General features: G+C 39.2%; 1 protein-coding gene across 1 annotated transcript; it reads right to left on the minus strand.

The window, feature by feature from the left end:
* Nucleotides 1–902: 902 nt before the first annotated feature.
* On the minus strand, nucleotides 903–16,637 carry TMEM207 (transmembrane protein 207). Its single transcript, XM_044255138.1, has 5 exons — nucleotides 16,510–16,637; nucleotides 14,618–14,655; nucleotides 10,147–10,191; nucleotides 9,164–9,306; nucleotides 903–2,056 (listed from the first exon to the last, which is right to left on the minus strand). Exons 1-5 carry the CDS (start codon nucleotides 16,582–16,584, stop codon nucleotides 1,923–1,925), a joined length of 435 nt encoding a protein of 144 aa, XP_044111073.1. The 5' UTR covers nucleotides 16,585–16,637; the 3' UTR covers nucleotides 903–1,922.
* Between the last annotated feature and the right edge of the window lie 663 nt (nucleotides 16,638–17,300).

A 17,300-nucleotide genomic window follows, 5' to 3' on the forward strand; every position in this document is an offset into this window, starting at 1 on the left:
GAAGTGCCAGGATGGGGAGAAGTTGCAATTTTTAAAGTAGAATAATCAGTGTGGGTCTCATGAAGAAGGTGACATTGGTACAAAGAATTAAAGGAAGTAAAAGAGTGAAACAATGTTGATATTTGGAGGAAGAGTGTTGCAGACAAAAGAAACAGCAAGTGGGGCCCCTGGGTGGCTCAGTGGGTAAAAGCCTCTGCCTTCAGCTCAGGTCATGATCCCAGGGTCCTGGGATCGAGCCCCGCATCGGGCTCTCTGCTCAGCGGGGAGCCTGCTTCCCCCTCTCACTCTGCCTGCCTCTCTACCTACTTGTGATCCATGTCTGTCCAAAAAAAAAAAAAAAAAAAAAAAAAGAAAAGAAAGAAAGAAAGAAAAGAAAGGGAAAAAAAAAAGAAACAGCAAGTATTAGGGCCCAAACAGACAGATACAGGAAGGTTAACACCTGCGAGGTCTGATAACAGTGTTCCTGGGACAAATAAGTAAGGGCAAGAGTCATGGGAAAGGAGATCCTACAGGGGCCTGGGACAAGGACTTCAGCATTTCCTCTGAGTGAGGTGGAATGTCACTGGAGTTTAGGTAAGGGACATGATTCTCCTTATGTTTTGAAAATATTGCTCAAGCTACTGTGTTGGAAAGAGAATATATAGAAGGGCAAAGCTGCAAGCAAAAGGACCAGTCGAGATACTATTACAGTCATCCAGGCAATAACTGGTTGTGAGTGGCTCCCCCCAGAGATGTAGTAAGAACTGTTTAGAATCTAGGCTTATTTTGAAGTTAAGAGCTGAGCCAAGCCACTTTCTGACAACAGGGATACAGGAAGAAACACAAAGGGAGGACTCAAGAATGACTCCAAGTTCTTTGGTCTAAGCAACTCAAAAGTTGCTGTTACTGTCGCTGGAGATGAGGAAAGTTTGGAAAATCAAGTTTGCGAAAAGATTAGGAGATAAATTTGGTCAAGCTGTCTTAAGAGGTATTTTAAATAAACACGTGGAGGTGTCAGTTGTTTTGTTTAACAGATTTGTCAGCTGAACACCACTGGCTGTTCTAGCATGGATTTCATTTCCTGGCCCCCTGTTGCTCATGGTCACGGCAAAAATGCTGAAACTGTCCCATTGCTACTTCTGTAGTCAGTGTTCTCAATAAGAACATTGATATCTAAGCCAAAGATTCTTATCATAGTTCCCCAAGAAATGCCGAGTCTCCAGGTACCAGAGAAAGACTCTGGGCTCTAGAGCCTACATTTACCATCCAAACAGGAGCCTCCTCCTTCTCCACACTGTGTTATTACACATGCCGCACAGTTTTGGGGTCTCCTTTAGCCTCCATCTACACTTTTTCTCTCCTCAGGCTGAGACAGGCACCTTTTCGAACGAGGACTTTTAATCTCCTTCATTCACCCTTCATCCTTCAACTCTGAGTGCCCCTTGTTCCTACTCTCACCTTTTACCTTAATTCAAATATTCTCTTTCTGGTTTGGGTCTGGACATGTCTGAATCTCCGCTTGGACCATCATTTAATTATGATAACTCTTATTAACTCCATATGAGGGGAGGGGTCGGATGAAAACAGAGAATAAGTCAGAGAAAGCTGTGATGTGTACTGGAGTGGAATCGTACTTAATGGAGACTACTCCATGTGTTAATGGGAGTGTTGATAGAGAGACAATCACTTGGTTGTATAGCATGAAACAGAACACAGCAATGATACACGTAAAGTCCAGTAATTCACTACTGCAACATCTCCCTGACCGAAATTTTTTCTCTACATTCATTCTCTTGTCTTTTTGCAGACTATATTAATTGTCCTTTTTCAGGCTATATTAATTGATTTCTGAAAATTCACACTAAATAAAACAATTGTTCCTACATTTGACATTTCAGAATTTTTAAAAAATATTTCTAATGTTGTCAGTTGATGATCTGGAGCTATCGGCTTGATTTCAGAATTTCTTCATATGGAGGTGGGGGGTCTAAAGTGCCAAAACATGGAGCAGGACACATTTCAGGGTTTGGAGTTTGAAGGTGAATTCCAACAGTTGGTGTTACAGCCACTTCTGTCCCTAGAAAGAGAAAAATGGGGACTTGTAATCTTTCTAGTCAGCATAAAACAGAAGTACATGAACTGCTTAATAAAATCTGGCATTTCTTGGATCACTGGAGCAACAGAAAATTATTTGTGCCCTTGAGAAAAAATTTACAACCATCCTGCTCTCTCTAAAGTGATAGTTTAGTCACTATAGCAAGGAAATTTGCTCTCATGAACAGATATCATCACTGACTAACCCATCAAGAAGCATTTACAATTTAGAGGCCGAAAGTAGGGAGAATGCCCTTTTTTGGTAGATTGGTAGACAAGATTCCTGTAAATACTAACAGTATTTTAGCTAATGTTTCCATTATGGGAAAGGCAAATTTCAATAGAAATATTTAAGCATAATGTCTGAACTTCATTATTTCATATTTATGCTCTGCAAACTGAACAAATGTAATTAATTAAACATTTCTCTATGAGAAATAGTAAAAATGTTAACTTGTGAAAAGTTTGCATCTAAAATACACATGCACAATAATGGAAAAACCTGATCAAATTTTTAAAAATGCCTCGAAATAAAAATTTTGGCTTTAAGATTATGCACACTATAAGGTACTAAATATCAAAAACAAGCATTTTCTTCCTCAAACAGATCACTTTGAGAAATGATGTACTTATTCCCATAGCTCTTTTGGAAATCTCCTGTTAGTATTTCCTTGAAAGACTGCTACTGCTTTTGAGTTATAAGAACCAACAGTAACATTTCATAGCCACAATCCATATATTTTCCCCTACCTTGGTCTTTGTCTTGAAATGGTTTGATTTTTTCTTTTCTTTTAAAGATTTTATTTATTATGTCTCTGACAGAGATCACAAGTAGGCAGAGAGGCAGGCAGAGAGAGGGGGAAGCCGGCTCCCTGCCGAGCAGAGAGGCCAACGCGGGGCTCCATCTCAGGGATCATGACCTGAGCTGAAGGCAGAAGCCCTAACCTACTGAGCAACCCAGGTGCCCCGATTGCTTCTTTTCAAAGCCATGACTACTATAAATTCTAGTAACAGCTCTAAATTCACCTTTAAAGAGGAGTGCCTGGTGTCTCAGTGGGTTAAGGCTCTGACTCTTGGTTTCAGCTCAGGTCATGATCTCAGGGTCCTGGGATGGAGCCCCTTCAGGGACTCCACACTCAGTGTGGAGTCCGCTTGAGATTTTCTTCTTTTCCTCTTGCCCCTCTCCCTGCTCACATGCTCTCTCTCTGTCTCTCTCATCAATCAATCAATCAATCAATCTTTTTTAAAAAATACACCTTTAAAGAGGAAAAAAAAAGGCCCTTGAACTAGAACTAGTTCTGTGACTGCTTTTGTATATTAAATGTAATTGGAACATAACTATGTAATTCATTTACACAATGTCCCTTTTTGCACTACAAGGGCAGAGAAGAGGAGCTCCCTCATCTTTGGAGTATAGAATGATAGTGAACCTCTCATAGCAGGGAAGAGTAAATGAGCCTAAAGATGTCAGGTGTTAGCACAGAGCGTGGCACATGGTAAGTGCTCAATAAATGTGATCTATTACTACTATTATACTCTGAAACGAAAGTAGGTGAATGAAATGCTCCCTCTTTCCTTACCTAAAATGAGTCACAGAGTATTTACCTAAAGAACATAAAGTTCAGAGAGGTAACACTTCAGAAACAATCCTAAAATAAGATAGGATCTGGGAGAGGTGAGGGAGAGAGGAGCTGGCATGTGAAGCCTGCTTCTTCTCTGTCCCTGTCTACTCCTCCTTCCCTTCCCCAATTCAGAGCCCTTACATTTCATCATTGATGAAAGATTAGTATTTTTATTTACCTGAAAGTACAAAAAATGGAAGATTATCTCTGAAATTGTAGAAGAAATGGGGTCAGGAAGATTGGATCTCTGAAAGGCAGCATTATCAAGGAGATCAGCCCCTAAGATGAGTGGCCTCAGGAGGGGTGTCTCCGTGGGAACTCACCTCGCTGGCTTCTCAGGAATGGCATGGGACCTGTTTGCTGCCTTGCTGGGGCTAACAGGACCCAAGTCTGATCTACATAAGATGGAAATGGAGTCAATGTAAATTTTACAGTAATTTATTATTTTTAATAAGGAATATGGACAGATAATGGTGGGGATCTTTTGTTTATGCTCTCAAATTCTCTCTTTCCTAATGAATACTAGATTGTTTTTTCTGCCTCAAGCCTTTTGTCCTCTCACCTACCAAACCCCAAACTTTTTTCTTTTCATTATCCTTAAATGTTTTATTTTCTCATAAATAAGGGCTTTTACTCAGCTTCACAACCTTATTTTCAATGAAAACCTGTTTTCAGTAAATTAACAAACAAAAAAACAAAATCTTTTGTTTATGGTCAACTTTACAACTCCTTTGCCGTTACTTATTTTTTCAAATACAGATTTAACACATAAACAAAACTATGAAACTAAAAAACTCAAAACTTTTTTCAAGTCACTTGTATTGTCTACCTATTCACCCTGTCTCACAGAACCAGATCCTTTAAAGTGAGAGCATTGATTCTGATTTGCGGTATAGATGGGTGTGGAGAATTTTTATGATGTTTTCTTCTTTTCCCACCTCTACTAAAAATCTGCATACAGTCCCTTAAAACATCACTTTCTGTGGCCCAGTGTGTGTTCTCTCCATTTATTAATTCGAGGGGGGAAATACCCTTCAAATATCCCATTTTCTGTGGACCTCTCAGATAAAAGGGATTCCAAAAGCATCATTAAAATAGTTAAGGTAAGGTAAGGCCATAAGAAAACATTAAAACAAGAAATACTTGCCCCTAACACAGGTGCTGAGTTATTCTAGAACTGTTAGGGTCTGATGGCTATGAGAAAGGACAAGAGGTTCCAGAGACCACTCCACAGATCACCCCACAGAGGAAGGTGTAGGGCATTGAACAGGTCCTTTCTGGGGGTACAGCAGTGATTCTAAGAGAAAACTGGATCCATGAGAGGAGCTGGGAGTAGGGAGGGGTGCTGGGTGATAACGGAAGAAGAGAAACTATCTGGGGGCTGAGTCCAGGAAGAGGAGGTGGGACTGAGGCAGAAAAAAGTAACATGACCTTAGGGCTTGCATAGAATAAATCATTATTCATTTCATTCCTCAAAATACCTCCAACCTCCAACTGTAGATTCCTTCTCCTCTACTCTTCATCCTTCCTCTCTCCCTCCACCTTCCTGGCTTCCTTCTGGTCTCCCTTCCTCTTTCTCTAGCAGTTCTCACTCTTTCTTCTTACCCTCCATGGGGGTATTGAAGGGATTCTTTCCCCCTTTTTGGTGCAGGAGGAACTTCATTGTGACGTGCTATGGACATAGAAACATAGATCCCATGAGAGAAGAGGAAAGACTGAGAAATCTGAGTACTAGATCAGAGGACTGTGAAAAGACCTGCCTACTGGCACACAAGATGCAATGGGGGCCAGGGTATTTGTGTGAGATTCCCAAGGACCTTTCCCAGACAGAAATATCATTGTGCATTGGGTGTGTTGGGCTGGCACACTGTTTATGAGGATCCCAAGTCAAGTGTTTGCCTTTGTCTCTTGAATATTTCTAATCAAGATAATTAACAATCTCAGCCATAATACTGCTGTCTGGTATTGTTATTGGGAGAAATTTCCCACTTCATATATTTTAACAACAGTAAATTTTAGTCCATCCCAGCTTTCCATATTCCATCAAAATTCTCCTCTTGGCTCGTCACATGAGGGCAGCTTCCATGGGATCCTGAGAGTCAAACCGTGGACCCACTGTTCAAAGAGCAGAGCTATTTCAACTAATAGATTCAGCACATAGTGGCAATAGCATGAGATAATTTTTGAAGAAATAAAGTAAAGGTCTAGGAAGAACCCCAAGGTTAATAAAGAAAATCTAGTCTGGCCATTAAAATGCTTTAAATGACCCATTTCCTACATTCTGTATTCAGAAGGGAATGTCTTATCTTCCCCTTCTGCTCAAAGGGTGGCAGGGAGTCCAGAAACCTGATTTCATATTCTAATGTCACCAGTGTCTTTTAAGTGAGTTCTCATTTTCCTCTCCCTTCTGAACTGCGACAATGAGGAAGATCCTGAAGTACCACCCTACAACCATCAGTGTGGATGTGTGAATCAGGTAGAGACTGGACTCAACTCAAAGCTATGAGCACATACTTTGTGCTCAGTAGAGTAGAGTAGCTCTCTTACCTCCTCTGTAACCATAGAAAGGTCCTGTCGTGGTTCCTTCATTTTCCTTTTGGAGAAAACCTCCTTTTACAGAAATATGAGGCAGGAAGAATCATTTGTCAGGAGAAATGAAAGTATAATGGGGATCCAGTGGGGGAAAGAAATCCAGTCAGGGTCTGGATTTCAGACTGCCTTAAAATATTGACTCCCTGGAATTTACTTTCAGAAATTGCTAGTCAGGAAGATGTCATTAAAGATCACAGAGAAGGGGGCGCCTGGGTGGCTCAGTGGGTTAAGCCTCTGCCTTTGGCTCAGGTTGTGATCTCAGGGTCCTGGGATTGGGTCCTGGGATTGAGTCCCGCGTTGGGCTCTCTGCTCAGCAGGGAGCCTGCTTCTTCCTCTCTCTCTGCCTGCCTCTCTGCCTACTTGTGATCTCTGTCTGTCAAATAAATAAATAAAATCTTTAAGAAAAAAAAAAAAGAAAAGAAGAACTTATATGTAGGTAAGATCTATACATTTAGGGGGGAGGGGAAGATCACAGAGAATACCACTTCCTCAATTACTCCATTGTATTTTGCTTGGGAGGGGGAAAAACAGGAATGCCAGGAAGCACAACTCTGGGAGACTCCTCCACATCAAAAACCATGCAAAGGGCTGTTCACTGCCTGTAATGCTCTTCTGAGCATCCCTGAGAAAGGGTGGGAGATGGGTAGTGGGTGGGATAACCTAACACCCAACTAGGCAAGGGGAGGAAAAAAAAAAAGGAATGGGCAACTGAGCCTCTGGCCCTAGAGTGGAAAGTAGCAAACAACAAAAATGAGTTTTGTAATATAACTTGAGCTGGAGGAGAGCTTTAAAGTGTCTTGAGCAAAATAAGATTCAGAGAGATAGCAGTGGCATCAGGAAGGAACCAATGGAAGGAGAAAGGGACTGGGGATTCCGGAGAACAAAACCTACCTTTGAGGACTCACCCAGTGGAAATGCCTGGAGGTTTGAGATACAGGAGCACTTAGAGGAAAGAATGAAGTGACCTGCCCCAATTTTCACTGGCTCCTTACCCTCAATAGCTGACAATTTAAAGTGTATTAGTTGACTGGCAGTAAAGTTCTATGTGGTATATTCATCCAGCAAAGGGAGAAAAGTATATAACATCTTCTGAGAGGAATAATAGTCACTTTCCCAGGTTGTTATTTAACAATTAGAAATAATATCTGAGAAGCCCCTAATTTAGTGCCTAATACTTGGTAGATGTGAAATAAATTGTGACTATATTTTTTAAAATAATTCCTTCCCAAGTATATTCTTTTCCTGGCCACAATGACTTCAGGGTAACATAGAGAATGCGATTCTAATGCCCTGCATTTGGTATGATTACATGCAGATTATTGCTGTAATCTATCAGGCTTGACACCTTCTCTCCCATTCATACTTGTTCAGGCACATTCAGGCAAATCAAAAGCATATGTATAAATCATCAAGCAGGAAATATAAAAACATCAGAAAAATGGGGATATAACTGTGGCACATACACTGCCTTAAAAATGATAACACGACAACTGGGTAGCTTGTTTACAATTAAGTAGAGAAATTTTTAATAACTCAAGACAGTCTAGTAAAAGAGTCTTCTTCAGAGTACATAAAGGGCTAAGAAGACCAGAGTGGATTGTCCTTAAAAACTCAAGTCAAGTTGGAGGTATCATAATAACATTTATTTGTTAAATGCATCAAGCTAAATAAATAAAAATAGACCAATGTGACCATGTTGACCCCTTTGACTAATACAATTTATTAGAGTGTCGGTGGCCCTATTTCCTCCTACACTCAACAGAAAGTGTTTGATTTTAGGCAAAAGATGATTTTTTCATTGGGGACTCTATCTTTCTGCAAATAACCATTTCTCAAATTGACATGTGTTTCTTTTGTTAATTAATGACTTTTTAGAAAGCCAATAGTTAATATAATCACTAAATCTTGCGTACCAAGTTTTGATATTAAAACATTTAGGTTTATTTTTACTCCACCTTTTATTTAGCTGTTAGTTTTCCCAGGGCTTTCCTTGTTCCATCTATTGAAAATCTTATGCTAGCCCAAGTTCCTGAAGCGCATCTGTTAATCTCTACGAAGCCCTCTTGAGGCCTCTATGTATGGTGTACAAGACAGCACCTCAGAGGGAGTTTCATGACAGACGGTTTGGTTGAGAACAATGCTTAACACAAAGAAATAATCTATGACCTGTGATCTCCCAGAAACCAGTAAGTGATAATTGTATTACCTACAGCTAAGGCTGGCAGTTACAAATAACTCTAAAGTCTGGCTTCCCTATATTGCTTATTCTCTCATGTAGACTGGAAAATAATAGGATGGGCGTCGTTTTGGAGGTGGGAGTTGGAAGCAGGCAGGATTAGGGTGCTGCCCCTGTTTCTGGGGAGAAAGGACATGAGCATTGACACCGCCTGCCCAATTCCAAATATTTCAGGCTGTCCACTGGTAGCAGACAATCTGGAAAATGTGGTTCAATGTTATTGCAGGTAAGTGAGGCATGGAGAACTTAGTAAATGACACTATATGAACACCAGGGCAGGACAGTTTGATATCAAAGGCTCGAAGAGGTTACTGTGTACCTTACACCTTACCCCTTATTTGGAGTGACCAGTCCTGTGTATCTCTTCTCTTTTGCATGTTGACTGAGCAAAAGGTTGAGGTTCTATTGCCATACTCAACTATGGGTCATTTCCCTAATTCACAATTTTTTTTTCTTTTGGGGTCTCCTTTCTTCTGAAGTTTTCTTACTTAGACTCTCTCCCCATGGCATGCCTTTGGGTCTCCAATAAACCACGTCTTGTTCTCAGTTCACATATTTGCTTTTCAAGAGGTTAGTTCTTCAATTCACCACAAACCATTAGGTTTCAAGCAGGAAGTTTAGAAGTGTGCAGACAGCTCACCATAAACGGGGTCCAAGTCTCCAAGAGCAAAAACAGCCATGGTGCGACTTGGGGATTCCATTCGGGGTCTCCTCAGCCAGCACTGGAGGCAGAAGAACATGACTCCACAGAGAAGAGTAACCAGGAAAATCAGCAGCAAGAACCTGATGCCAAGAAGGAGCAGAGAAGGAGTGAGCTGGAGTGTGCAGAGAGCTTAGGAATTCCTGCTGCTTCCTGGAAAGGGGACAAGAGATCCAGGAGACAGGGTGCAAGAAATCTGTGAGGCCAAACACTTTAAGCAATCCCCCACCACCACTCATATACTGTCATTAAACTTGGAACATTTATGGTGCTCAGAGTGGGTTGATCTTGCCAGGGGATGATGATCATTTCCTCTGGAAATTGAAGGTTATTCCAAAGAACAGTGTCTTTGTCCCTTAATTCATTCATCCATTATTCCTATCTTTCAGCCAGCCATCCATGCATTCAACTAGTAGTTAAGCAAATGAGGCGGTTTTAGATGTTGGGTGGGGTTGGGGATTTAAAGTAGACGTAGACGAGACAGGATCTAACCAATTAATTGAGAGAACTTATACTGTTTGGTTTAAAAAATACAGAAGTCATGATGTTGAAGGTGTATAACTACTGTCTAACAGTTTCTGAAGGACAGCTTGTAAAAGGTAGAAGTCTTATTTTGAAGGTTATTAAGAATTTTGAAATCAGTACTGGAGTCATTTAGGGAGATTTCAAAAGGAAAAACAATTATTTCATTGTTAAATTTCTTTAATTTGGGAATAAACTATTCCCAAAACAGTTTAAATTCCCTGTCACAGGAAGTACATTAGTAAACACTAACCAAAAATCAGAATGTGATGTTTCAACATATATTTCATGACCTTTAAAATTTCCTTAACTCTACAATTTTATGTGCCATTTCTATTATTTAGGAAACAGAGTATATATACATCACCAAAGGTTTTATAACAAATTGGGGATATCCTTACCAGATATACCAGTCCCTTGTGTATCGATCTTTATAGTTTATGCACCTGGTGGTAAAAGAAGAAGAGTTAATGCCGGACCTCTGGATGGCCAAAACCTATTCTCTTGGACCATAATATTTGTTCTGACTGTACCTATTTTCCCCGAACAATCATGTACTCACCGTGTGCCACCTCCCAGCACAATGAACCAAATGGTTGCAGTATGCCCAGTTCATCCGGGACACTGAGAATACAGGTGAATGTGCAACTGTCACACATAGGCAATTTCACGGTCATAAGGTTTGATTCTAGAGTTATGATGACAGTTGTGTATTGGGAAGATGGAGACTAACTTTTCAGGGGTAACATGTCATAAATATTAGGTATGAAATTTCTTTAAGATGCAGATTCACCAGGGAAGGTTTATAATTTCTGTTAATCTTTAATATCTTGATAGAGAATAGCCAGGCTGCAGACTTGGTTAGAGGAAGAAATTGGGAAAAGGGGGAAATGACTGAAAGTGGCCACACATGCCATTTACCAAAGAGTGTGACATTGATTCTTTCAGTCAGGATGGTCAAACCAATTGAGTGTCTAGGCACAATGCAATCAATCCTGGGATAAGTTTTAAAATGTTTCCTCACACGAAAACAAAGTTCATGGTGTGATTTTTGGGAGGCTTAGCTAACCTAAACCACTTCTGTGCTATTTATCGCAGAGTCCGTTGCTATGCCAGACACCAGGAATGTAGGTGTGCCGATGGACTTTTTTCATACTTTGGTAAATGGGCACTGTCGAAGTATTCTGGGATTAAGCGGTGGAAACCTGTTCATCACAGCCTGCTAAGTCTGTGAGTTGGAACTGTACTTAATCATGGCTATTTCAGTTTTTGTTAAAATAACACTCAGTTCTTTTCAGCTTGAAAGCACTCATAACTGTCAGCTAATTTATTGCTCCCAGCCTCTACAAGGAGGCAGTGTGTCATGTTTATCATCGTTCCAGTCGGAAGTGACTTTTTAACATATGTGAAGTGTCAACGTAAAAATTTTACCCCAAACATTTAAGAGGAAAGTTAATCACCCAGGGGACATGCTTTTCGTTTTTTGTGTTATAGGCTGTGTGTGTGTGTGTGTGTGTGTGTGTGTGTGTGTGTTCACGTAAAGACACAGGTGCAAACGGCTGGGGAAATATGGCAGTTGAAGTATAATTTTAGAAAGCATCCTAAGACAAGCAATCATCGATAAAGGATTTTAAAAATAATTAATGAGACACCTTTATAAAGGAATGTTATCCAGTCATCAAGAAGATTCATACTTATCATCAAAAGCCTTGTGAAGTAAAATAACAAAGAGGGCTCAGTTCTACTTTGTATATTCTATTACATAAATGTGATGTTTTCACTAATTAGGTATTTTGTAGTAGTATACTTCAATACACTGAGTTACTAACAATGCTTTCTTCTCTTCAGTTGGGTATCATGAGATGCTTTATCTTTTCCACATTTCCATATTTTTAAATGTACAATACATCACTTTTATAGTTATAAAAAATTTAAGTATTATATTAAAAAAATATAAATCTTAATCATACAGTATCCCACTGTAGACATAGGGACATTCTCTAGGTGTTTTAGCCCAACAAAAGAGTAGAAGTTTCCTATTTGGGAAATTGAAATGTAAGCATGTAATCAGGACTGTGGATTGCTTCATCTCCCTCCATTAAAAATCTTTGCTTACCCTCTCGACATTTAAGAATAGACTTCATTCTTATCAAAATGTCAATTTTAAAGATTAACTACCTCAATTTGTTTCTCAGTTCTTTAAATTTTAAGCCACTCAGTATTTTTTTTTTTTGCCAGTGATAACAATTATCCAAATTGAATTACTTCTCTTTCTGATCTTGTGCAATCACTGCTGCAGTTTCTGATATGTAATAAATACAATGGTCAAGAAGGAGTTAGCTGGACAAATGCAAAGTGATCATGCAATTTCCAAACTGGAGGCACCTTTGGGAGTGTTTAGTTTACTCAGCAATTTACATACTCTGCAACTGAAACCCTGAGTAGAGAAATTGTGGAGATCACTAGCTGGTCAAAGAACTCAAACCAGATTACAAGTCTTCTGACTCTGTGTGCTTCCCTCCTTTCCCCACCATTATTTCCATGTCTTTCGCAAGATCAATTTTTAAAGATTTTTTTTTAATTCTTTTTTTTTTTTTTCTTTTAAGTAGACTCCACACCCAACGTGGGGCTTGAACTCAGAACCCTGAGATCAGGAGACGCATGCTCTACCAACTGAGCCAGCCAGTCAGGTGCTCCTTAAACAGATTTTTTTTTTTTAATTCTTAAAAAAGTTTTAAAGGTAAATTGTATAGTATCTAGAAGAATAGATGAACCATATATCCTCAGGTATCTCACCCAGTGTATAATTTCATTTAACATTGGACATACAATATGGCTTTATGGTGAAAATTTGTAATATATATATAGTGGTATAGTAGCACATATAGTATTCATGTATGTATGGTACATATACATACTTCATAGTGTAAAATTCTGGTTCAGGAGTCGGTCCTGGGTCCAAATCCAAACTTTGCTTTTTACTTGCTTACTCTCAAGCAAAACGTTTAACTTCCTCAAGTCAGGTAAGTTGGTGAGATATCCAGAATCTATTAATGCAATTAATTGACAAAATCTTGTGGATGTATGATCATATTTATGATTTGTAAGTTACTTTACTTATGAATGTATATGTGCATCAGTGTATCAGTGTACTTGCTTATTTTGGGGAGGGAAAAGGATTAGGCTGTAATGGAGAGGCTCTATCTAGTTTTTTTCATATACTAAATTACTTATAATATTTAAATTTTTACAAAGACAACCTAGCAATGTATTGTTCATACTAATGAAAAGCCATTATAAAAATAAATTGAGTAGTTCAGATCAGAAAAAAATAGTTTGGGTTTGAAAAAAAAATTAAGAAAAGTAATTATCTCTCAAATACCTTGTAGTGGCAAAAGATTTGGCATCTATCTTCGGTACAAATACTTACCTAATATCACCTCTCTGCAATACCAGCTACTTTCTTGCCCTCTCTTTTTATTTTCTGCTAGGCAGAAAATAAATTTATAATGCTAGGCATTATATTTGAGGTTGTCTCTTCTTTTCACTCAAAAGCAGTAGTATTAATGACAAACACAGTAGACACTTGTATGCAAAGTGAGGTAGCTAAAAAAAGAATTGTACTTCAGAACTAGCTGAAGCCCTGCAATACTTTGCTACTGTCTTTGGGTCTCAGTTTCTTCCCCTAAAAGGGAGACCAGTAGCCTCAGTGACTGGAAAGTCCGCTTATCAAGGTCCTCTGTAGCGTATTTTCCTGTTCTATTGATCAAAGAATTAGATTCAACATTTATGATCATAATGATTGAATAATTAGATTCAACATTTATGACCTTTTCCAGTTATAAATTTCTGTATTCTATTATGCTGGGTCAAAGATAGGAGATGAGTGGGCAAGATGAGACAGCTAGGAGGTCCAGAGTTAGGTAAGTACATCAGGCATGAAAAATTCCATCATGTTATAAACACCAGAAGACAGAAAAAGGGGAGTCCAAAATCAACACAAAGAAAGAGCAATGGAGAGCAAGCCATGCCAGAGCTGGAAGAAGAGCACAGACATAAAGCATAGATGATCAATAATGAGATGATCCACCAAAGCAGGGGAATGGTTCCAGGGCCAAGGAAGGCATTCCACACAGCATGGCCTCTTCATCTGGAGGCAGCGCCCAGACCATGAGACTTTGGCCTTGAGGGTGACAGGTAGTAATAATTGAAAAGAGCCACCTGGTCATCAGGGCTGCACCGAGAAGGCCGTGCTTGGCAGACATGCTTTTCTGACACTTGCATTAAGTCACAGTGCATTACAGCTCTTATTAATCATCATCAGCATTATTAATGGCACCTTCTCCCCAAGTCTGGAATAGAATTCTGGGAACCATTAAGTTGACGGTCCCAAAAGTGAGAAAATTGAGTCAGTTATTCACATAACGTATATCAAATGCATTTTGAAATGTACACAAAATACAGGTGAGAATCTTTGTCAGTTGGCTTATATTTGAAACTGAATACCCAGAAAATGGTGGCCCACCAACACTGTGACTTCCAAGTGGGGCTGCAGATGAAGATGACATCTTTGTGAGCCTGAAGAACCCTTGCTACCACTCTGGTGGAGAATGCAGTAAGCAAAAATACCTAGAAATCAATGAGGCTCCTTATATTTGCCAAAGTTAATCATAATGAAAGTGCCTCTTTTCCTGCTCTTAGAAAAATTGAGCCATTTGCATTTAAAAACAATTTGCTCTTACTTTTCTTCCATGATTACAATCATCATTTGAGACTCATTTGGGGCTTCTCAAATGACTTGAGCCTTTTTTTTATTCTTTGAATTTTTGAAAATGCTAAATAAAAACATGAAGCTTCTTGCTATTTACTTACATTTCATTTTCTTCACATGGTGGGTCCGAGAGCACCAACTGAAACACATGTTTAGAACAATAAAATCCAAACATCTCATCAGTCTAATCCTTTAATACAAACAGTGCTTAGAGACAATGTGGGTTTATATCATTCCGTTTGTTTTTTTAATTAAAAGCTCCATAGCAGAGTCCGTTATTGGTGCACAGAATTTTAATTGAAAAAAAAATCTCCCGGTAGATTCTCTAGCTCAGCGGTGACAGGAAATACATATTATGAGCCAGATTTCTATCCAACAGTAGACGGATGTGAAAATGCCTTTTGTTCTTTCTATAGGTAGATATTGTTTGCTCTAAAGACCTTCCTTGCACCTTGCATTTTTTTGTTTTCACATTTTAGCTGGAGGAAGAAAGTTCATTATTTGCGGAGTATTATTTTCACACAAAGAAATCAAGTTCCCTACGTGAAAACAGAAGTCCATCCCATTAGCATTAATGGGTGTTAAATACATGCACCAAGGAGTAACTTTAACTAGCTCCAAGGGGGGGAAGGTCCGTTTAAAATTACAGGACAGTCCTGTTGAGATTTACATGTGTGTCTTCACCAAAGAAGGGAGAAAGGGTAGTAAACTTGATTGCTTTGTTTTAAATGACCCAAACCATCAGCATTTCAACATAATTATCCTAGTTCTTTGTGTTGAGCCTTACCAGTTAAAATAACATATCACAGAGGAAAGAAAGTACTCTGTTCTAGAGGTTTGGTTTGCAGGTTTGTTTTTCCCTTAACTGAGACGCTTTCCAGGGACAATGAGAAAATCTTTACATGTCATTCGTATGTGGCTCTTAAACTTGGGTTAATGAGATCAGTGAAGTGTTTATTATCCTAGTGTATACCATGGAAATATGAATACAAGTAAGAAGTTACAAAATTTAAAATGATAAGCTCAGAGATTTTTGTGAAATATATCTCTTTTCCCTCCTTTAATCCCAAATGCATCTTCTTTGGCACCTTATATTTTACTCCACCAAGTTTATCTAGGCAAAGAGATTTGTCGAGTTGCAGATGGAGCCACGAATTGGCCATCAGAGAGCATGGTAATGAACAATTTATAAGCCCAGAAAATGAGTTGCACTCTCTTTCGCGCGAATGCTGCAAATAGATTTGCATACTAACAGAGAGGAAAATGAACATTCAAATTTTGTCCATAAAGAAAGTTTATTTATGAGTAGATGAAATCATTAGGGATCCAGCTTAACAGATAAATAAAGTCCGCATTTCACTTTCAAGTCACTCCCTAGTCTCCTGTGCTGCGCCCCACCTAGCGAGGAGTTCATAGTCATCCATTATTTTTACCTCACTGCTGATGGTGTTAGCTGATGGACTTCGCGGTTATCAGGAAATGACGAGCAGGACTGAAATCTTTCAGATACATTGCATTCAAGTAACACAGATACAGAGATGCAGGTATTAGTCTGAATGAGATGCTAAAAAAAGCAGAGGAACCAAAATAAACTCCAAGATGGGTCTGTCTGCATTGCTCAGCACTGAGAGATGGGGAAGCCTCAAGGACAGTTGTAGGCAACAGTAAACATGTCTTCAATTAATCCTGCCACCGCATTTATTAAAAAAAAAAAAATGCACAGCCTAGCAAAGTTAAGCGAAGATTACATTGTGTCATATTACTTCAATGGCAGTAGAACTAATAAAGAAGAAATAAGACTAATGACATGGACCATTTCGTCTTCTGTATTTCTGACCAATAAATATGTAAGTCATAAGCTGGTGGTAACACCGTCTTAGAGGAAATCTTTTAAAAATGTGAGAGTAGTTAAGTTACCCAACAATCAAGTCTAGAACAAATCAGATTCTTAGAGTACCCCCGAAAATCTTTTCCCAGAAAGAGAGATGGTTACCTGGAAGAGTGGCAAACACGAGGTTCCTGCTTTTGAGATCACTGAAGTAAAACTGAAAGGTCTGGGTCCCAACATACTTAAGGAATGAGCTGCTCAAAGCGAGTGGCTGGGCTTCTGTATGGATCTCCCTCTTTCCCTGGAACTCGTTAGCCTCTAAGTTATGCTTCCCACCGGAGCGCTCATTAAGGATGCCCCTTGTGACTTTTAATGTGCACACTGGGGGGCAGGCGTGTTGGGTGCATGCTCACAGGTACTCAGAGTTCAAGGAATTTCAGTGTAAGGTCAGAGCCCTGGTACTGTTTGTCAAGCCCTCAGAAGTCAGGGTTATACATGCTGACCTGCAAAACTAGCTGGCTGCTTAACTAACCTAGGGCATTCAAGAGCATGTTTTATTCTAGGGCATTTCTGGGATTTATGCAGGATCTGGCACTTGGAATGTTTAATTTTCTTCCCTTTGTTGGTCCTTTTATCTCTTCTTTTCCTACACATCATTTTCAGTCCCAGGTGTAACTCAGCCTTGGGCATAAAGCTTTCCTTGTCTCATGATGATCGCGCCCTACTTTTAAACAGTGCATATTTCAACGTTGGATGAAACAACTCACACACGACAGGCCAAATAAACAAATAAATAAATAAATATATAAAAGCTGGCAAAATGTCTAGGGAGTTTCTGAAAAAGGATAGCAAAGAGGCACAAATTTAATTTATATTAAAACATTAGAAAAGTATAGAAGTTTACAAAAACTGGTATGGATGCATATAAACAGTAAGATAAATATAACGGAATAGAA

The sequence above is a fragment of the Neovison vison genome, chromosome 6 (assembly GCF_020171115.1).
Source record: "Neovison vison isolate M4711 chromosome 6, ASM_NN_V1, whole genome shotgun sequence".
Taxonomy (NCBI): domain Eukaryota; kingdom Metazoa; phylum Chordata; class Mammalia; order Carnivora; family Mustelidae; genus Neogale; species Neogale vison.